At 40.0% G+C, this 14,743-nt stretch overlaps 2 protein-coding genes across 2 annotated transcripts in view; one reads left to right on the forward strand and one right to left on the reverse strand.

Moving 5' to 3' along the window:
* The window catches only part of SPPL2A (signal peptide peptidase like 2A), a 375,774-nt gene that overhangs the window by 182,844 nt on the left and 178,187 nt on the right, over positions 1-14,743 (reverse strand). The window lies entirely within an intron of this gene.
* Positions 7,603-14,743, forward strand: part of AP4E1 (adaptor related protein complex 4 subunit epsilon 1) — an 84,318-nt gene continuing 77,177 nt past the window's right edge. The window contains exon 1 of the mRNA XM_069098044.1: positions 7,603-7,822. Within this exon, the coding sequence (XP_068954145.1) occupies positions 7,673-7,822 (150 nt within the window). The 5' untranslated portion in view covers positions 7,603-7,672. The remainder of the gene's footprint in view (positions 7,823-14,743) is intronic.

Here is a 14,743-nt window from a genome sequence, read left to right on the forward strand (position 1 = left end):
AAGCCCTGATTTGTAGGGGTAGATTTCTGACGAGTAAATGCTCACACTGAAACTTTTAACAGCTGGTTCTAAAGCCGGTTAGAACGGGCTCCAGCACATCCTGGACTATAAGTCTGATTAAGGGAAGGAACATTAAGATATAATGATGACAGGGTAAATCTGGGCCTGAATAATAATGAGTATGTCTGATATCAGGAGAGGATGATTGTATGAAGAAAGCAAGACATAACTGATGGACAGTCTGTATGCTCTGTGGAATAACTTTGTAATATAAAGAGAAAGTGAGGCAAAAACCATCAGCCATTCTGCACAGTACCAATAAAATGCAGCCAGAAGAGATAGAAAAAAATTCCATTAAAATAACTACAGAACATATAAAATAGTAAGGAGTTCACTTTCCAAGACACACAGAATTATATGAATATAACTTCAATCTTCTTTATAAAAATAAAGGAAGACATAAATAATTGAAGAGATACTAACTGTTATGGCCATGCCAACATACTAAAAAGTGAAAGTGCTACCTAATTTAATTTATAGATTCAGGGTTATGCCAATCAAATTCTAAAACAGTTACTTTATAGAGATAGGAAAAAAATAAATGAAAAATGAAATTCATTTGGAGGAATACAAGGTCAAGAATCTAAAGGGAAATAATGAAAAAAGTAGAAAGGAAAAGGTACCCTAATAGCATCAGCTCTCATCCTATGCTAAAAGTAATAATTATTAAATTTTATTATGGTTAAAAAATAGAAAAGTTGATCTGTGAATCTATTAGGTGCAAAATACTGAGATAAAACCAAAGACTGTAATTAGTGGGGAAGGGATTCACTATAGGACAAAATTGCTGGGAAAACTGGAAAGCAGTTTGTTATATAGGCAGGTACAAAATGCCCAAATGGAACTCATGCTCTGAAGCAGCTGACATGGCTTTCCATTCTAGATTTTTCCCCATGATACTGTTCCTTTCTTTCTTCTTCTTCTTCTTTTTTTTTTTTTTTTTGCTTTTTGGAGGGCAATTGGGGTTGTGACTTGCCCAAGGTCACATGGCTAGTTTTTTTTAATGTGTGTTAAGTGTCTGAGGCTGGATTTGAACTCAGGTCCTCCTGAATCCAGGGCTGGTGCTCTATTCACTGTGTCACCTAGCTGCCCTGATACTGTTCCTTTCTACCAGCAGAGAGAATCCACTTATCAGTTCCAAAGTTGTTATTTATTGTATATGATGTTCCTTCACTGATGACCTGAGTTTCAAAGAGGAGAAAGTAACAACCCTAGCATAATTTCAGGGCAAGTTTCCTAATATGAAGACCAAAAGACAAATAACAACTAACAGGAAAAAATCCATCAGTAGTGCCATAAAAACTATAGAAATTCTGGAAGGCATAGTACTCTCATTCTGATTTCCCCTGATTCATAGAGTTGGTGTGGTTTTGGCTGATGGTGGGCCAAAAAATATGCAATAAGAAGTGCCTGTGTTGTAGTGGGATTAGAGATTCTCACAGCTAAAGGGCTCAAAGTCAGAGATGTCAAGGTGATGTGGTGCTTTTTTTTCCTTTCCAGAGACTGACATTGATTTCATTCCACCTGAATGACCAGACAAGGAAGAAAAAAGCACCAATTGTCAAGAGTTCTGATTTTCACCTAACTTTAGACTTGGGCTTCTAGAAGTCCTGGGTCCTCAGTGAATGACCAGATCTATTGAATGTATGAGTTGAACATAGGTTGCAAACTGAAGTATATACTCTTTGGCTTGCTCAGAGGCGGGAGTGGGGAAGGAACCAAACAAATACACACATATGCATATATATGTGTATATACATATACATATATATATATACATATGCACACATGTATATATGAGTATGTTCCTATGGGGAAGTAACTTCATTATACAGCTAGGTGTATAGTAGGAAGCGCATAGGAGTTGGAGTCAGGAAGACCTGAGTTGGAATCTGATTTAGATACTGTATTACCATAGGTAAGTCATTTAAGATGTCTGTTCCTCAGTTTCCTCATCTCTAAAATGGAGGTAATAGTACCTACCTCACATAGTTGTTGAGGATTAAGTGAGTTGATTTATGTGAAGTACTTTGCAAACCTTAAGATGTAATCAATACTAGATATTGTTAGATGATGATGACGGCAACAAGGATGATAATGATGATGCCAAGCTCACACAATTGGGCTCAGAAAAGTTTGTTCAAGGAGGAAGTGAGATTTTTTTTTAATAATATAGAGGTTTATCAATGATTCTGATTGGGCAGATCCATCCTCTCTAGATATGGAGTTGGCACTGAAATTCAGTGAGAAAGAGTTGGGAGAAAGAATTGTTGCTGCTGTTCATTTGTTTCAGTTGTAGCCGACTTTTTGCAACCCCCATTTGGAGTTTTCTTGCCAAAGATACTGGAGTGATTTGCCATTTCCTTCTCCGGCTCATTTTAAAAATTTTATTTTTTTCCCAGTTACATGTCAAGAAAATTTTCAGCATTCCTTTTTACAAGATTTTGAATTTTCCAAATTTTGCTCCCTCTCTCCCCTCCCCTCTTCTGAAAATGTAGGTAGCTTCATAAAGTTTATACATGTGCTGTCATGTAAAAATATTTCCATATTAGTCACAGTTGTGAAAGAAGAAACAAATCAAAAGAAAAAAAACATGGGAAAGTATAAAGTGAAAAAATACGCTTTGATTTGCATTCAGAGTCCATCAGTTCTCTAGCTCATTTTTACAGATGAAGTAACCAAGCCAAACAGGGTTAAGAGACTTGCCTAGGGTCACACAGCGAGTAAGTGTCTGAGATTGGATTTGAACTCTGGTCTTCCTCATTCCAGTCCTGGTGCTCTATCCACTGCCACCTAGTTGCCCTGGGGGGATAGAATACTATTTACTAACAGTTAGACTTTGAAAGTTTCACTCTTCCCTAGTTGTGGGGTGAAATGAATACTCCTACCTGCTAGGGGAAGTATGAGACCAGATCAGTATCTGAACCTTCCTGTTGAATAGGTTTAGGCTAGTAACTAGCAGAGCCCCTGATGGTTAAAGGATTACATTCAAAATTCCTGGCAATGAACTTAGTGACCTTGGGCAAGTCTGAACATTAATTCCCTCTTTTGAAAATGAAGGTTTAGAGGGGTGGGAAACCTGCAACCTTGAGGCCATATGTGGCCCTCTAGGTCCTCAGGTGCAGCCCTTTGACTGAATCCAAACTTTACATTACAAATCCCCTTAATAAAAGGATTTGTTCTGTAAAACTTGGACTCAGAGGGGCGGCCAGGTGGCTCAGCGAGTAAGAGCACTGGCTCCAGTGTCAGGATGACCTGGATCAAATCCGGCCTCAGATACTCAGCACCACACCCAGAAATAACTGTCTGTGTAACCTTGAGCAAGTTACTTAACCCCAATTGCTTAAAACAAAACAAAACAAACAAACAAAAAACTTGGACTCAGTCAAAAGGCTGCACCTGAGGACCTAGAGGGCCACATGTGGTCTTGAGGTCAAAGGTTCCTCACCCCTGGTTAGACTCAATGACCTCTAAGATCCCATCCAACTCTGAGCTTACGATTCTAATTGTAAAGGAAAAGATCCTGGTCTTGGGGATAGGAGTTCTAGATTCTCATTGGATTCTGCCCTTAGATGCATGACCTTGGCAAAACCAATTATCTTCATTGAGCCTTAGTTTACTCATCTGTAAAATGAAGAGTTTGGACGAGGTTAGGACTAAGTTCATAAGCTAATAGCATCTGAGGCTGGAAGAAGGGAATTTGAGGTCCCCTCAGTCTAATATCCTTTAAATAACAAATTTATATCTATTTTTGTTATTAAGAGCAAAAAGTTCACCTGGCAGAACTGGGGTGAGCTGGGAGTGGCATCCTTGTTTCCAGTGGAGGGGAGATGGTTGATGGTGGGGAGACTGCAGGCAATGGAATGAGAATAGGATAGCTATCTTCTGCTAGGTAAACCTTATTGGGGAAAAAATCATTAGCTTATCCCTAGATTACTAATTTTCTGATAATTGATTGGAACTAAGACACAGGTACTGGCAAAGTGACTTGAATACAGTAGACACTTAAAGGTTGAAATTGAATTAAATTATTTTTAGCTAATGGGTAGTTAGCTAGTACAGTGGATAGAGAACTGGGCCTGGAGTCAGGAAGACCTGAGTTCAAAACTGGCTTCAGACACTTACTAACAATGTGACCCTGGGCGAGTCACATAACCTTGGTTATGAAAAATGAGCTGGAGAAGGAAATGGCAAACCACTCCAGTATCTTTGCCAAGAAAACCCCAAATGGGGTTGCAAATAATTGGAAACAACTAAACAACAAAAAATCTTAGGTGCTTGAAAGACTTTAAAGAAAGTAAATATAGATGTTTATCTTTACATTTCTCCTATCTTATACAAGACATAATTCTACTTAGTACAAATATTCATATGTTCTTTGGCATTCAAAATGACCTAGACTTCTTGCCTATAGGAACAAGGCTAAGCTTTTTGTAGTTTTGCTTTGGAAGTAAATATTTCTTTGTAAAGTTTAAAAAAAAAAACCCTGAGAATTTCTGGACATTACCCAGAACATATTCAAAGACCTGAATACTCTTTAGCCAATGTGACAGACATGATAGTTATTTTGTAGCACTGACTCAGGTCTGATTTGAATGTGCTAAGACCTGTGATATTCTGTAAGTGCCCTATCAGAAGTGAAGTCCTTGGGGTTTATATCAATTTCTTGGGAAACCTGAAATCCCAGTAAGGTGAGAGTAGTACTTTTCATTTTGCCTGACTTGGACTTTCATCTGGCTTCAAGATGGTCACCCCCTGCTCTCCTGGGAGTCCTCTGGTTGAATCCTTCACCTTCTTATTGACTGGCTTTTGGGAAGAACTTGGCCTTGAGTAAAGGTGGTAGAGATTTTCTGCTGTATTTTACCTCCACTAAAGGGTATGAGAGGGGAGGTGGGATGAGGTGAGACTGGGAGGGAAAATTTCATGAATGAGGGCACAACACTTCATTAATAGTGGCTTCTTCTCCAGCCTTTTCCCTACCATGTGGCCTCACTAATAGTCTAGAAAGGCCGTCTATTTGTTACCCTAACTACCCCCTTCTGCAAACTCCTTTGTCTTTATATTACTTAGGAGGAAAGAAATCTTTCTAAGCGAAGTCCTAATTCCTTTCTACTTCCTGTCTCTAAAAAGGGCTGTAACTAGGGAGGGAAAACCTGATCTTTGTCCCAAGGCACCAAATTTTGAAGGTACTGACAAAATTTGCCAGTCCTTCAGAAGTATAGAAATGATGGAGGGGCACCTGGTTTACAAGAATCATTAGTTAAAATGGAAAGCTACCAGCAAATGGGTTCAGGTGAGTTTCTCTCTCAGTCCATCCCATCTACTAGTCTCCCCAAGGAGAAGGCCACATGCCCTTGTCTCAGGGTCTCCTTTTCTCCACCATGGCATGGTGTCTTGCTCCTCACAAACTCACCTAAGGTTCACACAGGTGTTTGAACCTTGCACAGAAATTCCTGTTCATACCTCTGCCCCCAAACTCCCCACCCTTTCCCATAATACCCTGTCCTTAGGTGATACATTAAGCTCCACAAAAGTCAGGAGAATATGCTACAATTTAAAAGAATAGAATTTCAAACTTTGTAGATCTACTCTGATCTTCTTATTTTACAGACGAATAAATTGAGCTGAAAGATGATTATTTGCCTGAGGTCACATTGCTAGTTAGTGGAAGAACTGAGACCAAGCCCTAAGTTTCTGGACTCCCATTTCAATATTTTTTCCACCGTATTTTTCCATTTTTCATCTTTATTAGGCAGGAAAGAGGATTTATGCATCAGAAGTGGGAAAACAAGCCCAAGGGCAGGTATTGGGCAAAGAGAGGGGGATTTGGGAAGCAGAAATTATGGTGCAGAACCAAAGAATGATTCCAGGGTCAGATATCTAGATCCTAGAGGCATTCCTGGGTTGCCGTGCCCACCTGGAAAGCATTCCTAGCTTGGAGTCGGAGAATTTCCTGGGCTTTTGAAGGTCATTACTTTGTTCACCTTGGGAGTGGGGGAAGGGAGTTTTTGTCCTAGTCAGGTGCTCAGGGACAGAGGTGTAGGTAGGACGCTGTCTGGAAAGGTTGCTGCCATTACTGCCACTTCTCTTATTAATCTTTCAAGCTGAAAACAATTTAGAATGTAATTCATTTGCTTTTTAACACTTTCTCCTTCCCTGACCTCTAAGCAATGTCAAAGCTGGTTTTCATATCCAGGTCATCTGACATTAAAGCTAATTCTTCCACTGTACTTCATGCTGCCAATTCATTTTTTTCCCATGTACTTCTCCTTTCCTTCCCCACAAGTCCATGATTTCTGCCTCACCCGCTGGGGCTAGTGACTGGCCTACAGATTCATTCATGCAAAAAAAAAGTTAATTTAAATACCTAGTATATGTCTTAGTCTATGTATGTCCCTTTAAAAGTGTTTCATAATGGCATATGTCCTTTTATGTGAAAAATCCTGTTACTTCTACCTCCAGTGTTCCCTAGTGACTGGTCAGAACAGATCAGAGATGCAGAGGGAATACAGAGGAAGGTACTAAATATAAAAGGAAAAGAATATGTTCAGCTATGAATGATGCACCTTGTTCACTGTATGGTGTCCAGGCATTGAGTCAATCAATCAACAAGCATTTATTAAGAACCTACTTTGTATCACTGAGAGACAGCCTAGCCTAGTGGATAGAGACAGGAAGATCTGGGTTTAAATTCAATCTATGATACCTATAGGATGTGTGACCCTGGGCAAGTGATAACCTCTCAGTACTTTCTAGGCAACTCTCTAGGATTGTTAAGTTAAAGAAAATGTGCGATCCAGGATGTGTCCAAGGGAGTTTCCTATTCCAGGGAATTCCTTAGCCTCTGGAATCATAGGTCCAGTCCCCAGCCCTACTATGTGCTAGGGCTTGAGGATACAAATGAGTCAGTCTCTGTCCTCCAGAAGCTTGCATTCTGGTAGGATGATAGAACTCACACCCTGAAAGGTCCTCTACCTAAGTATAGGACAGAGATATACACTTCCAAATTCCAGTAGAGGGCATCCCAGGTAAACTAGTGCATTGTAGGTATGGATGTGGGCTTTAGGAATCGGGGGAATAAGGGAAGACAGAAATGAAGCAGAAAGGGTAAATGTGCCTATATGGTGCTAAGAATACCTGCATTTGAATGTGGACCCTGGATAAAGCATTTACCCCTCTCATAGCCTCAATCTTCTCATCTGTAAAATGGGAATAATATTATCTGTGACACATCTCACTTTTAAAAGGATCAAATGAGATACTATAGGTAAAGCAAAGCTTAAAGCAGTATCTAAATGTTATTATTCTGGTGGAGGGGTGGGGTTGAGCGGGATGGTTTTTATGGAGGTTTTGCCGGGAGGTGTCAGTAGCAGCTCCCAGCGCACCCAAGCCTCGTGGAAATCTCAAAGCTCACACTTCCGCAAACTCGGAAATTATGACTGGTGGGAATTTTCTCTAGACTCTAGCGCCGCCCGGTGGTCACTATGCGACAATGTTCATGCTCACTTTGAAGGCACGAATAAAGTTTTCTTCTTCAAATAAACAGGAAGTGCGTGCCAGGCCCGGGGTACGCTGGGCCTTCCGGGATGAGGAAGGAAGTCGGGGGACTGCGATGAGCGATATAGTGGAGAAGACCCTAACGGCGCTGCCTGGGCTCTTTTTGCAGCACCAGGCGGCCGGCGGCTCCGGCGTGCCCCGGGTGTCCGTTTCCTCCCGGCTGGGCAGCCTCATCCGCAGCATCACCGCGCTCACGTCCAAGCACGTAGGTGTCCGCGGAGGGGAGGCGGGGCGAGGGGGCGGCTCCTCGGGCTCCCCGCTCAGCCAAACCCTCCCCGGGACGCCCCTCAGCCGGGCAGGATCCCCCGGACACCCCACATCAGCCAGGTTTCCCCCCTCTGGAAGCCCCTCCCCGCCTAGGGCCCCTTCGCCATCCCTCCTCGGCCAAGGCCCCCTTTCAGCCGGTGCCTCCCTGGGATCCCCCCTCAGCTCGTGGGGTGGGGCAGTCTCGCTGCTGTTTGGGCTGGGGACGGCCGGGGAGGTGGGAGGGCCCCCAACATTGACTCAGGTGCAGGGGCGTTCCGGGAGGCTTTCTCCAGACTAGTGCCTGAAACGTGCGAGGGTCCTCGGCACCCCCGGGGTTTTCCTAAGCCACAGTTTTTGCTTTTACTCGAGTGACTTTAGCCGGCGAGCTTCCCTAGAGCAGGGACTGCCCCCAGCCTTAGTACTTAGTAGATGCTTAATAAATGTTGATTGAGTTGAACCGAGGCTGAGAAAGATCGTGGGATTTGCAGATTGTAGGGGCTTGAGAAAGAATTTGAACTCGGGTCTCCCTGACTGCTAGTGACTGACTGACCCATTTCCCCGCTTGAAGTAGGAGATTTCTCACATGACCTGCCAGGGACTAATGCATTTTGACCAATGTTTATTAAGGGTCCCTAAAGCTGAAAAGAATATCAAAATGCCTTCCCTAAAAGGGTTTAAGGTCTTCAGGGGATAGTGTGTGTGTGTGTATTATTGAGTTAAGGAGCAATGGTTATTGATACTAGTGGTTATTGATAATTAATAATTCACGTATGTACCACTTTAAAGTTTGCAAGGAATTTTAGGTATGTTGTCTTATCGATCCTCACAACAGTAGGTTGCTATTATCCCCGTTTTTACAGATGAGGAAACTGAGACTTTTGAGGCATATTTACTCCCAATTAACCCCTCCCCCTTTCAGCTTCCTTGTGTATGTTGTCTTCTCCCAGTAGATCTTAAGCTCGTTGAAGGCAGTAACTGCTTCTCCCTCTTTACTCCCACCCCCATTTGTAGCCTTAGCACCTGCACAGTCCCTGGCATATATTAAGCATGTAATGAATGTTTATTAGATTGAATTGAGGCTGAGAAAGATCACTTGACGTGCAAATAGTAAGAGCTTGAGACAGGTTTTGGACTCAGATCTCTGATTCTTAACCCCTAGATTTGTTCCATTCCAAAACTTTTGGAATGTAAACTCATCTTTAGGCTGACTGAAAGCCTTGGAACAAATACAGTAACCCCTGAACTCCTAGATACAGGATAGCATATGATAAGGGCTAAGGAGAGAAGCAAAGTGATCTAGGAAAGTCTGAGGAGGAAGAGATTGTTTTCATTTGCGGGGAGGCTACAGATCAGGGAAGGCTTCTTAGTGGAGGTGGCATCTTGGAAATATCCAGGGCATAGATTTGTAGGTATTGTGGCACAGTGGATGGAGTGCTAGACTTACACTCAGGAAGACCTGGTTTCAAGTACTGTTTCAAATATAGATGGGCCCTATGACCCTGGATAAATTGCTTAACCTCCATGAAATTCCAAGACTGAATTGAAGAATAGCCTGATCTTTATTGGTACTTGGGAGTTCCTTACTCCAGTGAAATCACAAGTCTAAACCAAATAACATGAGCATAATGCATATGTAAACATGTACATATAAGCTATCCATATATATTGTGTAATACATATATATATAATCTCAACTTGTGGCTCCAAGAAACTGTAGCATGTACAGCAGCCACACCTTGGTAAAACTTTCTGAAGAAGGGCTAACCCAGGTTGAGGGTTACAACAGGTCTCAAATGTGTTAGTGAGTTAGAGGGATGTTTTCCCCAAGTATGTGTGAAGATTTCTCCCTGCAGAATGGGTGGATGAGAATAATTTGTTCCAACAGCCATGAAGGTGGCTGAAACAAGTCCTGTGGAGTCCTTAGAACTTGGTCAGACTTTCAAGATGCCAGGGTCATCCATTGCATCCTGGGCTATCACCAGTCTTGATTTTTGTCTTATCACTGGACTTCGACTACTGGAAGAGAGAGTGAGGCTGATGACTGTGTAACTGCTTCACTCAAAATCCAAATCATGGGCAAGTGAGAATATCACCCTCATCAGGTCATTGGCCCTTTTCGAAAACAAAGGACTAACAATAACATAATAGCATTTATAGAGTACTTTGAAGTTTGCAAAGTGCACATATGTTCTCTCCTTGGAGATTCACAATAATCATGTGAGGTAGATGTTATTATTATCCCCATTTTACAGATGGGAAAAATTATTCTGAGAGGTTAAGTGATTTGCCCAAGGTCACACAGTAGGTATCTGGGCAGAATTCGAGCTCAGGTCTTCCTGACTCCGAGTCAGCGTGCTTACACACCGCAACACCTATCAGCCAAAGGTAGATAGAGCATGGATCTTCCAGTGTTGTGGATACCAAATGAGATAATAATACAAAATGCTTTGCAAATGAAAAACACAAGTATCAATTATTATTTAGTAATAATCTTAGTATCATCTTAATTCATTAGCATTCAGATAGAAAGGGTCCTTGCTATCCTGCTGTTATTCTTTTATGTGTATTGTTATATGGACCATTGTGCAGGTGATTAGAATAACTTTTGCAATTTGAATAAAAGTTTTGGAGTATAAGCCCATCTTTAGACCGACTGAAAACCTTGGAACAAATACTGTTAACAGACAAGATAGCAAGGTTGTTATGGTTTGCATGTGATTATTATTGGTATTTAGTATGGCTACATCTATTAAGATGTTATCCAGTGGTATGTATGGGGGATTGTAGGAAACAGTTATGTATGTGGTGACATGCCAGTTCTAATAAAGTGTATTTGAATTCTCACAGATATTTTGAGGTCTTTATGTGTAGTATAAGATTTGTCATCTTTTAGTTTATGGAAGATAGTGGGTTTTTAATGTATATTTCTGGCCATCTGGTCATATCTTGCTATGTATTTGGTAGGTATTAAAACATTATGTTTATTTCAGGACAAAGTTGGGGAATAGTTGATGGTTTCATTTCATTGGAACTAAAATATATGTAGGAAGGTGAAGAGTAGTGTCAGATAAGTCTGGAAGAGTAGGTCGGAGTTAGATTAGAAGGACCTTAAATGCCACATTGAAGAATATACCTTTTATTCTGTAAGAAGTAGGGGGCCAATGAAAATTTTTGAACAGGAGTGTACCATGGTTATACCTTTGTGTTGGTAATGTTTTGGTGGCTGTTGTGTGAAAAATGGGTTGGTGAGGGGAAAAATAGGAACCAAAGATATCAGACTGATAAAATGCCTCAGGGTGAGAGATGATGATGTAAACCATCACATTTAATAGTGTGGAGCACTTAGTTGAGGGATCTTTCAAGTCTTCCAGTGTTTTGTTAGGTAAGTAAAGTGAAGGGATCTTGGGAAAACTTAAAATTTGCTGAGAAACAGCTAACTGAAGTTCCTAGAAAGTGGATAAGTATAACATATTTACTAACTACAGAAAGACTGGTAAGTGCTACATGCAAGTTGTACAGGTATGAGCCAAGCCTTCAGGCATTTATAAGCTAAAAAATTATTTTGCTGTTTCATTGTTAAAGGAAAGCTGTCACTGAAGGAATGTTGTAGCAACTATAAGAAAGGGAGCCTTAGAAAAGTCGTCAATTAGAAGGAGTCTGTTTAATACCTGAAAATCATTATTTAAGGAGTTGATGTCTGTGGTAAATTACTATTTACTCAAATGTTTAATAAGATGTTATTCTATCCTGACCCCTTTCAGAGTGGAGAAAATATTCTATCCTGCATTTGTTGCTAACAAAAAAGAGCAACTATAGAGCAAACCATGGCCTAAGGGCTTTCTTCCAGCAAGAATTTGAATGTGCATACATTAGCCTTTACACATATACCGTGTTTCCCCGATAATAAGACACTGTCTTATCAATTTTTTTGGACAGAAAAACACCAGAGGGCTTATTTTCAGGGGAGGGCTTATTTTAATGAACATTGACAGCAATTTTAATAAACAGGTAAATGTGAACAAAAAAATGTACCTTTATTCAATAAGCAAATCACTGGGGAAGAACAGGATGATGCGCTCACTGCTGCAGCTGTGATTGGATGCAGCTCGGAGCGCGGCATGCGTTTCACGGGGGGGGACGGTGCATACAGAGGGTACCGTAATGTAGCGTGTAGCGCAGGGGATCACCTTCACTACAGTAGCAATCTCAATAGGGCTTATTTTGGGGGGAGGGCTTATTTTAGAGGAAACTTACAGTAAGGGGAGGGCTTATTTTCGGGATAGGTCTTATTATCGGGGAAACACGGGCTACTAGTAGCTGACCGATTAGTATTGGAAATCAAAATACAAAACAGGGAGACACATTCTCATCAGAGATATGTAGCGTTGTTGTGGAAGCAGTTCTACATAATATTAAATGGGATAGGAGTTCATTGAAGATAGAGAGGTCCTCAAGATGGACCCTTTTATAGCTCATGTTGTGCTGATTATGTCAAGCCCCAGAATATTACAGTACCTCTTTAAGGAAGTCCATGATTATTTGATAGAGATTGGCATATTATCCATATAGAAGGATCAGATGAAGAATGTATATTATCTTGTTAGGCCATAGAGTTGGATGTCAGTCAATTGGATTAGTAAATCAGGATGTATATGTATGATAATATTGGTGTCAAAGAACTGGAAACTAAGAGTGCTATCAATTGAACAAAGCATAGCATAGGAACATAATGGAATATTATCATGCTGTAAGAAAAGATGAAAGAGGAGGACAGGTTCAGAAAAACTGAGGAAACTCCATTTGAATCTATGGAGACTGAAGGAGAAGAATCAGCAGAGCAATTTATAGTATAAAAACAACACTTTAATAATTCCAAAATGTTTTCCAGAACTGAAATCTGAACTTAAAAAAAATCTTAAATTTTGTCATATCCTTGTTTTTACATTGTGTTTGTTCTTTGAGGACATACCTCAGGAGTATGGGAGTGGGGAGATAATGTCAAATGGAAGAATTTTTTTTTTTAAGTCTATGTAATTTTTAATTCTACCCACCACCTGATAATGAGATGATGGACTACATATACAGAATGAGGGACACATTGTTGGAAATGGCTGAAGTTGGAATTTATTTTGCTTGACCATGCCTGTTTGTTATAAGGGTTACTTATTTTTGATGGGGTAGGAAAATAGGTGGGCCAGAGAGAAAAATACACATTTGTTAATCAAATAAAAAAAAAAAGAATAGTCTCGGCAGGTAGACAATGAGTTGGGCCCAAGATTGAGTAGGAGGAAGAGTGTGGGCTAGATTACTTTTTGGAAAATTGCATAGTGCTTTTAATTTTCCCAAGCTATTCCACAGCACAGAACCTCAACTTTTTTTTTTAAACACTGATGTTCTTCCAGTGCAAATCTTAGAACACCTCAGCCTTCAAAGAATGAAAGTTACAGGTGACCCAAAAGACAAATGGGTAGGCTGTAGTGTCTCTTTAGCAGTGATCCATAGACAAGTGGCATAAGGGATATACAAGAAATATATGACTGACAAATCATGACATCTTAGCTTTAGAGCTAGAAGTAACCTTAGTGGTCAGAGTTCAATCTTTTCTTATTGCAGATGACAAAACTGAGACCCAGAGAAATTAAGTGCATTTTTCTCAGCTCTTTGGGGCCAACCTTGTTCATTAAAATTACATGGACTTTGAAAAAAATTCTTCCATTTGACACTATCTCCCCACTCCCGTGTTCCTGAGGTGTATCCTCAGAGTACAAACACTGTATCAAGAGTTGAGAAAATATATTTCCTTTTCTTTGCAGACATAATGGACTATAGGTGTGGACATATACTCATAAACATTTTGTTGATCTTATTTCCTCTTTGTTTTTTAATCTTTAAAAATTTTTTTAATAAGAGATAGCTCCTTAGGTAGAGTAGGAGATGAGATGGGGATGTATAAAAAAGCAGTGTAAAAACAAGGATATGACAAAATTTAAGATTTTTTTTTAAAGTTCAGATTTCACAGTTCCAGAAAACATTATGGAATTATTAAAGTGATGAATCCATACATACTCTTTCTCCCAATGTCCTGTTGCTGGACATGTATTCAAAGGAGGTCAAAGAGAGAAAGAAAGACCCTATAAATACTGAAGTATTCATTATTGTGCTTTTTGTGATAATCAGAAAACTGGAAACAGTGGGTTCACATCAATTGGGAATGGCTGAACAAATTTTGGAACAGTATATGAATATTATGGAGTATTATTGTGTAGAAAGGGATGATAAATACGAAGAATTCAGAGAATTCTCATAGAATAGGTATGGAAAGACTTTTATGAATTAATGTGGAGTGAAGTAAGTAGTACTGAGAGAACAATATAGAAAATGTTTCACATGCTATCAGATGTGGGCAGCATATTGGTTTTGCTTATCTGTTTTTTCCTTGTTATAAGGGAGAATTCAGTGCTAGAGGAGGATTTATATCCAGATATAACTGTTGTAAAAGCAAAAGATATTTGTGAAACTTATTTAAAACAGAAAATCACTTTCTTTGGATTTTCATTGTTTTTCTTTCTCTTTCCTTAACTTCAGCAAGACATTTCAATACTTATGTAGCAAGACAGGTAAAGGAAAATCCTTCCACAACTTTCTATCTTCCATTCTTTTCCACTTACTTCATTTAAGCTTGGTCATGAGGGGTTATAGAGATTTGAGTGAAGATGGGAATGGTTTATTTGTGATGAAGCTTTTAGACTGTCCACTATTGAGTTTGATAGTGAAAGTCATAAAAGGAGGGGAAGGATAGTAGTGCATGACCCATAACCTTCTTTGGTTGTAAAGTTGTCATATAATCCAAGATATCCTGGGAATTGGATACTTTTGGTGC

Source organism: Petaurus breviceps, unplaced genomic scaffold, assembly GCF_028583685.1.
Source record: "Petaurus breviceps papuanus isolate PSGF00001 unplaced genomic scaffold, PetGlider_PUasm1.0 37, whole genome shotgun sequence".
Taxonomy (NCBI): Eukaryota; Metazoa; Chordata; class Mammalia; order Diprotodontia; family Petauridae; genus Petaurus; species Petaurus breviceps.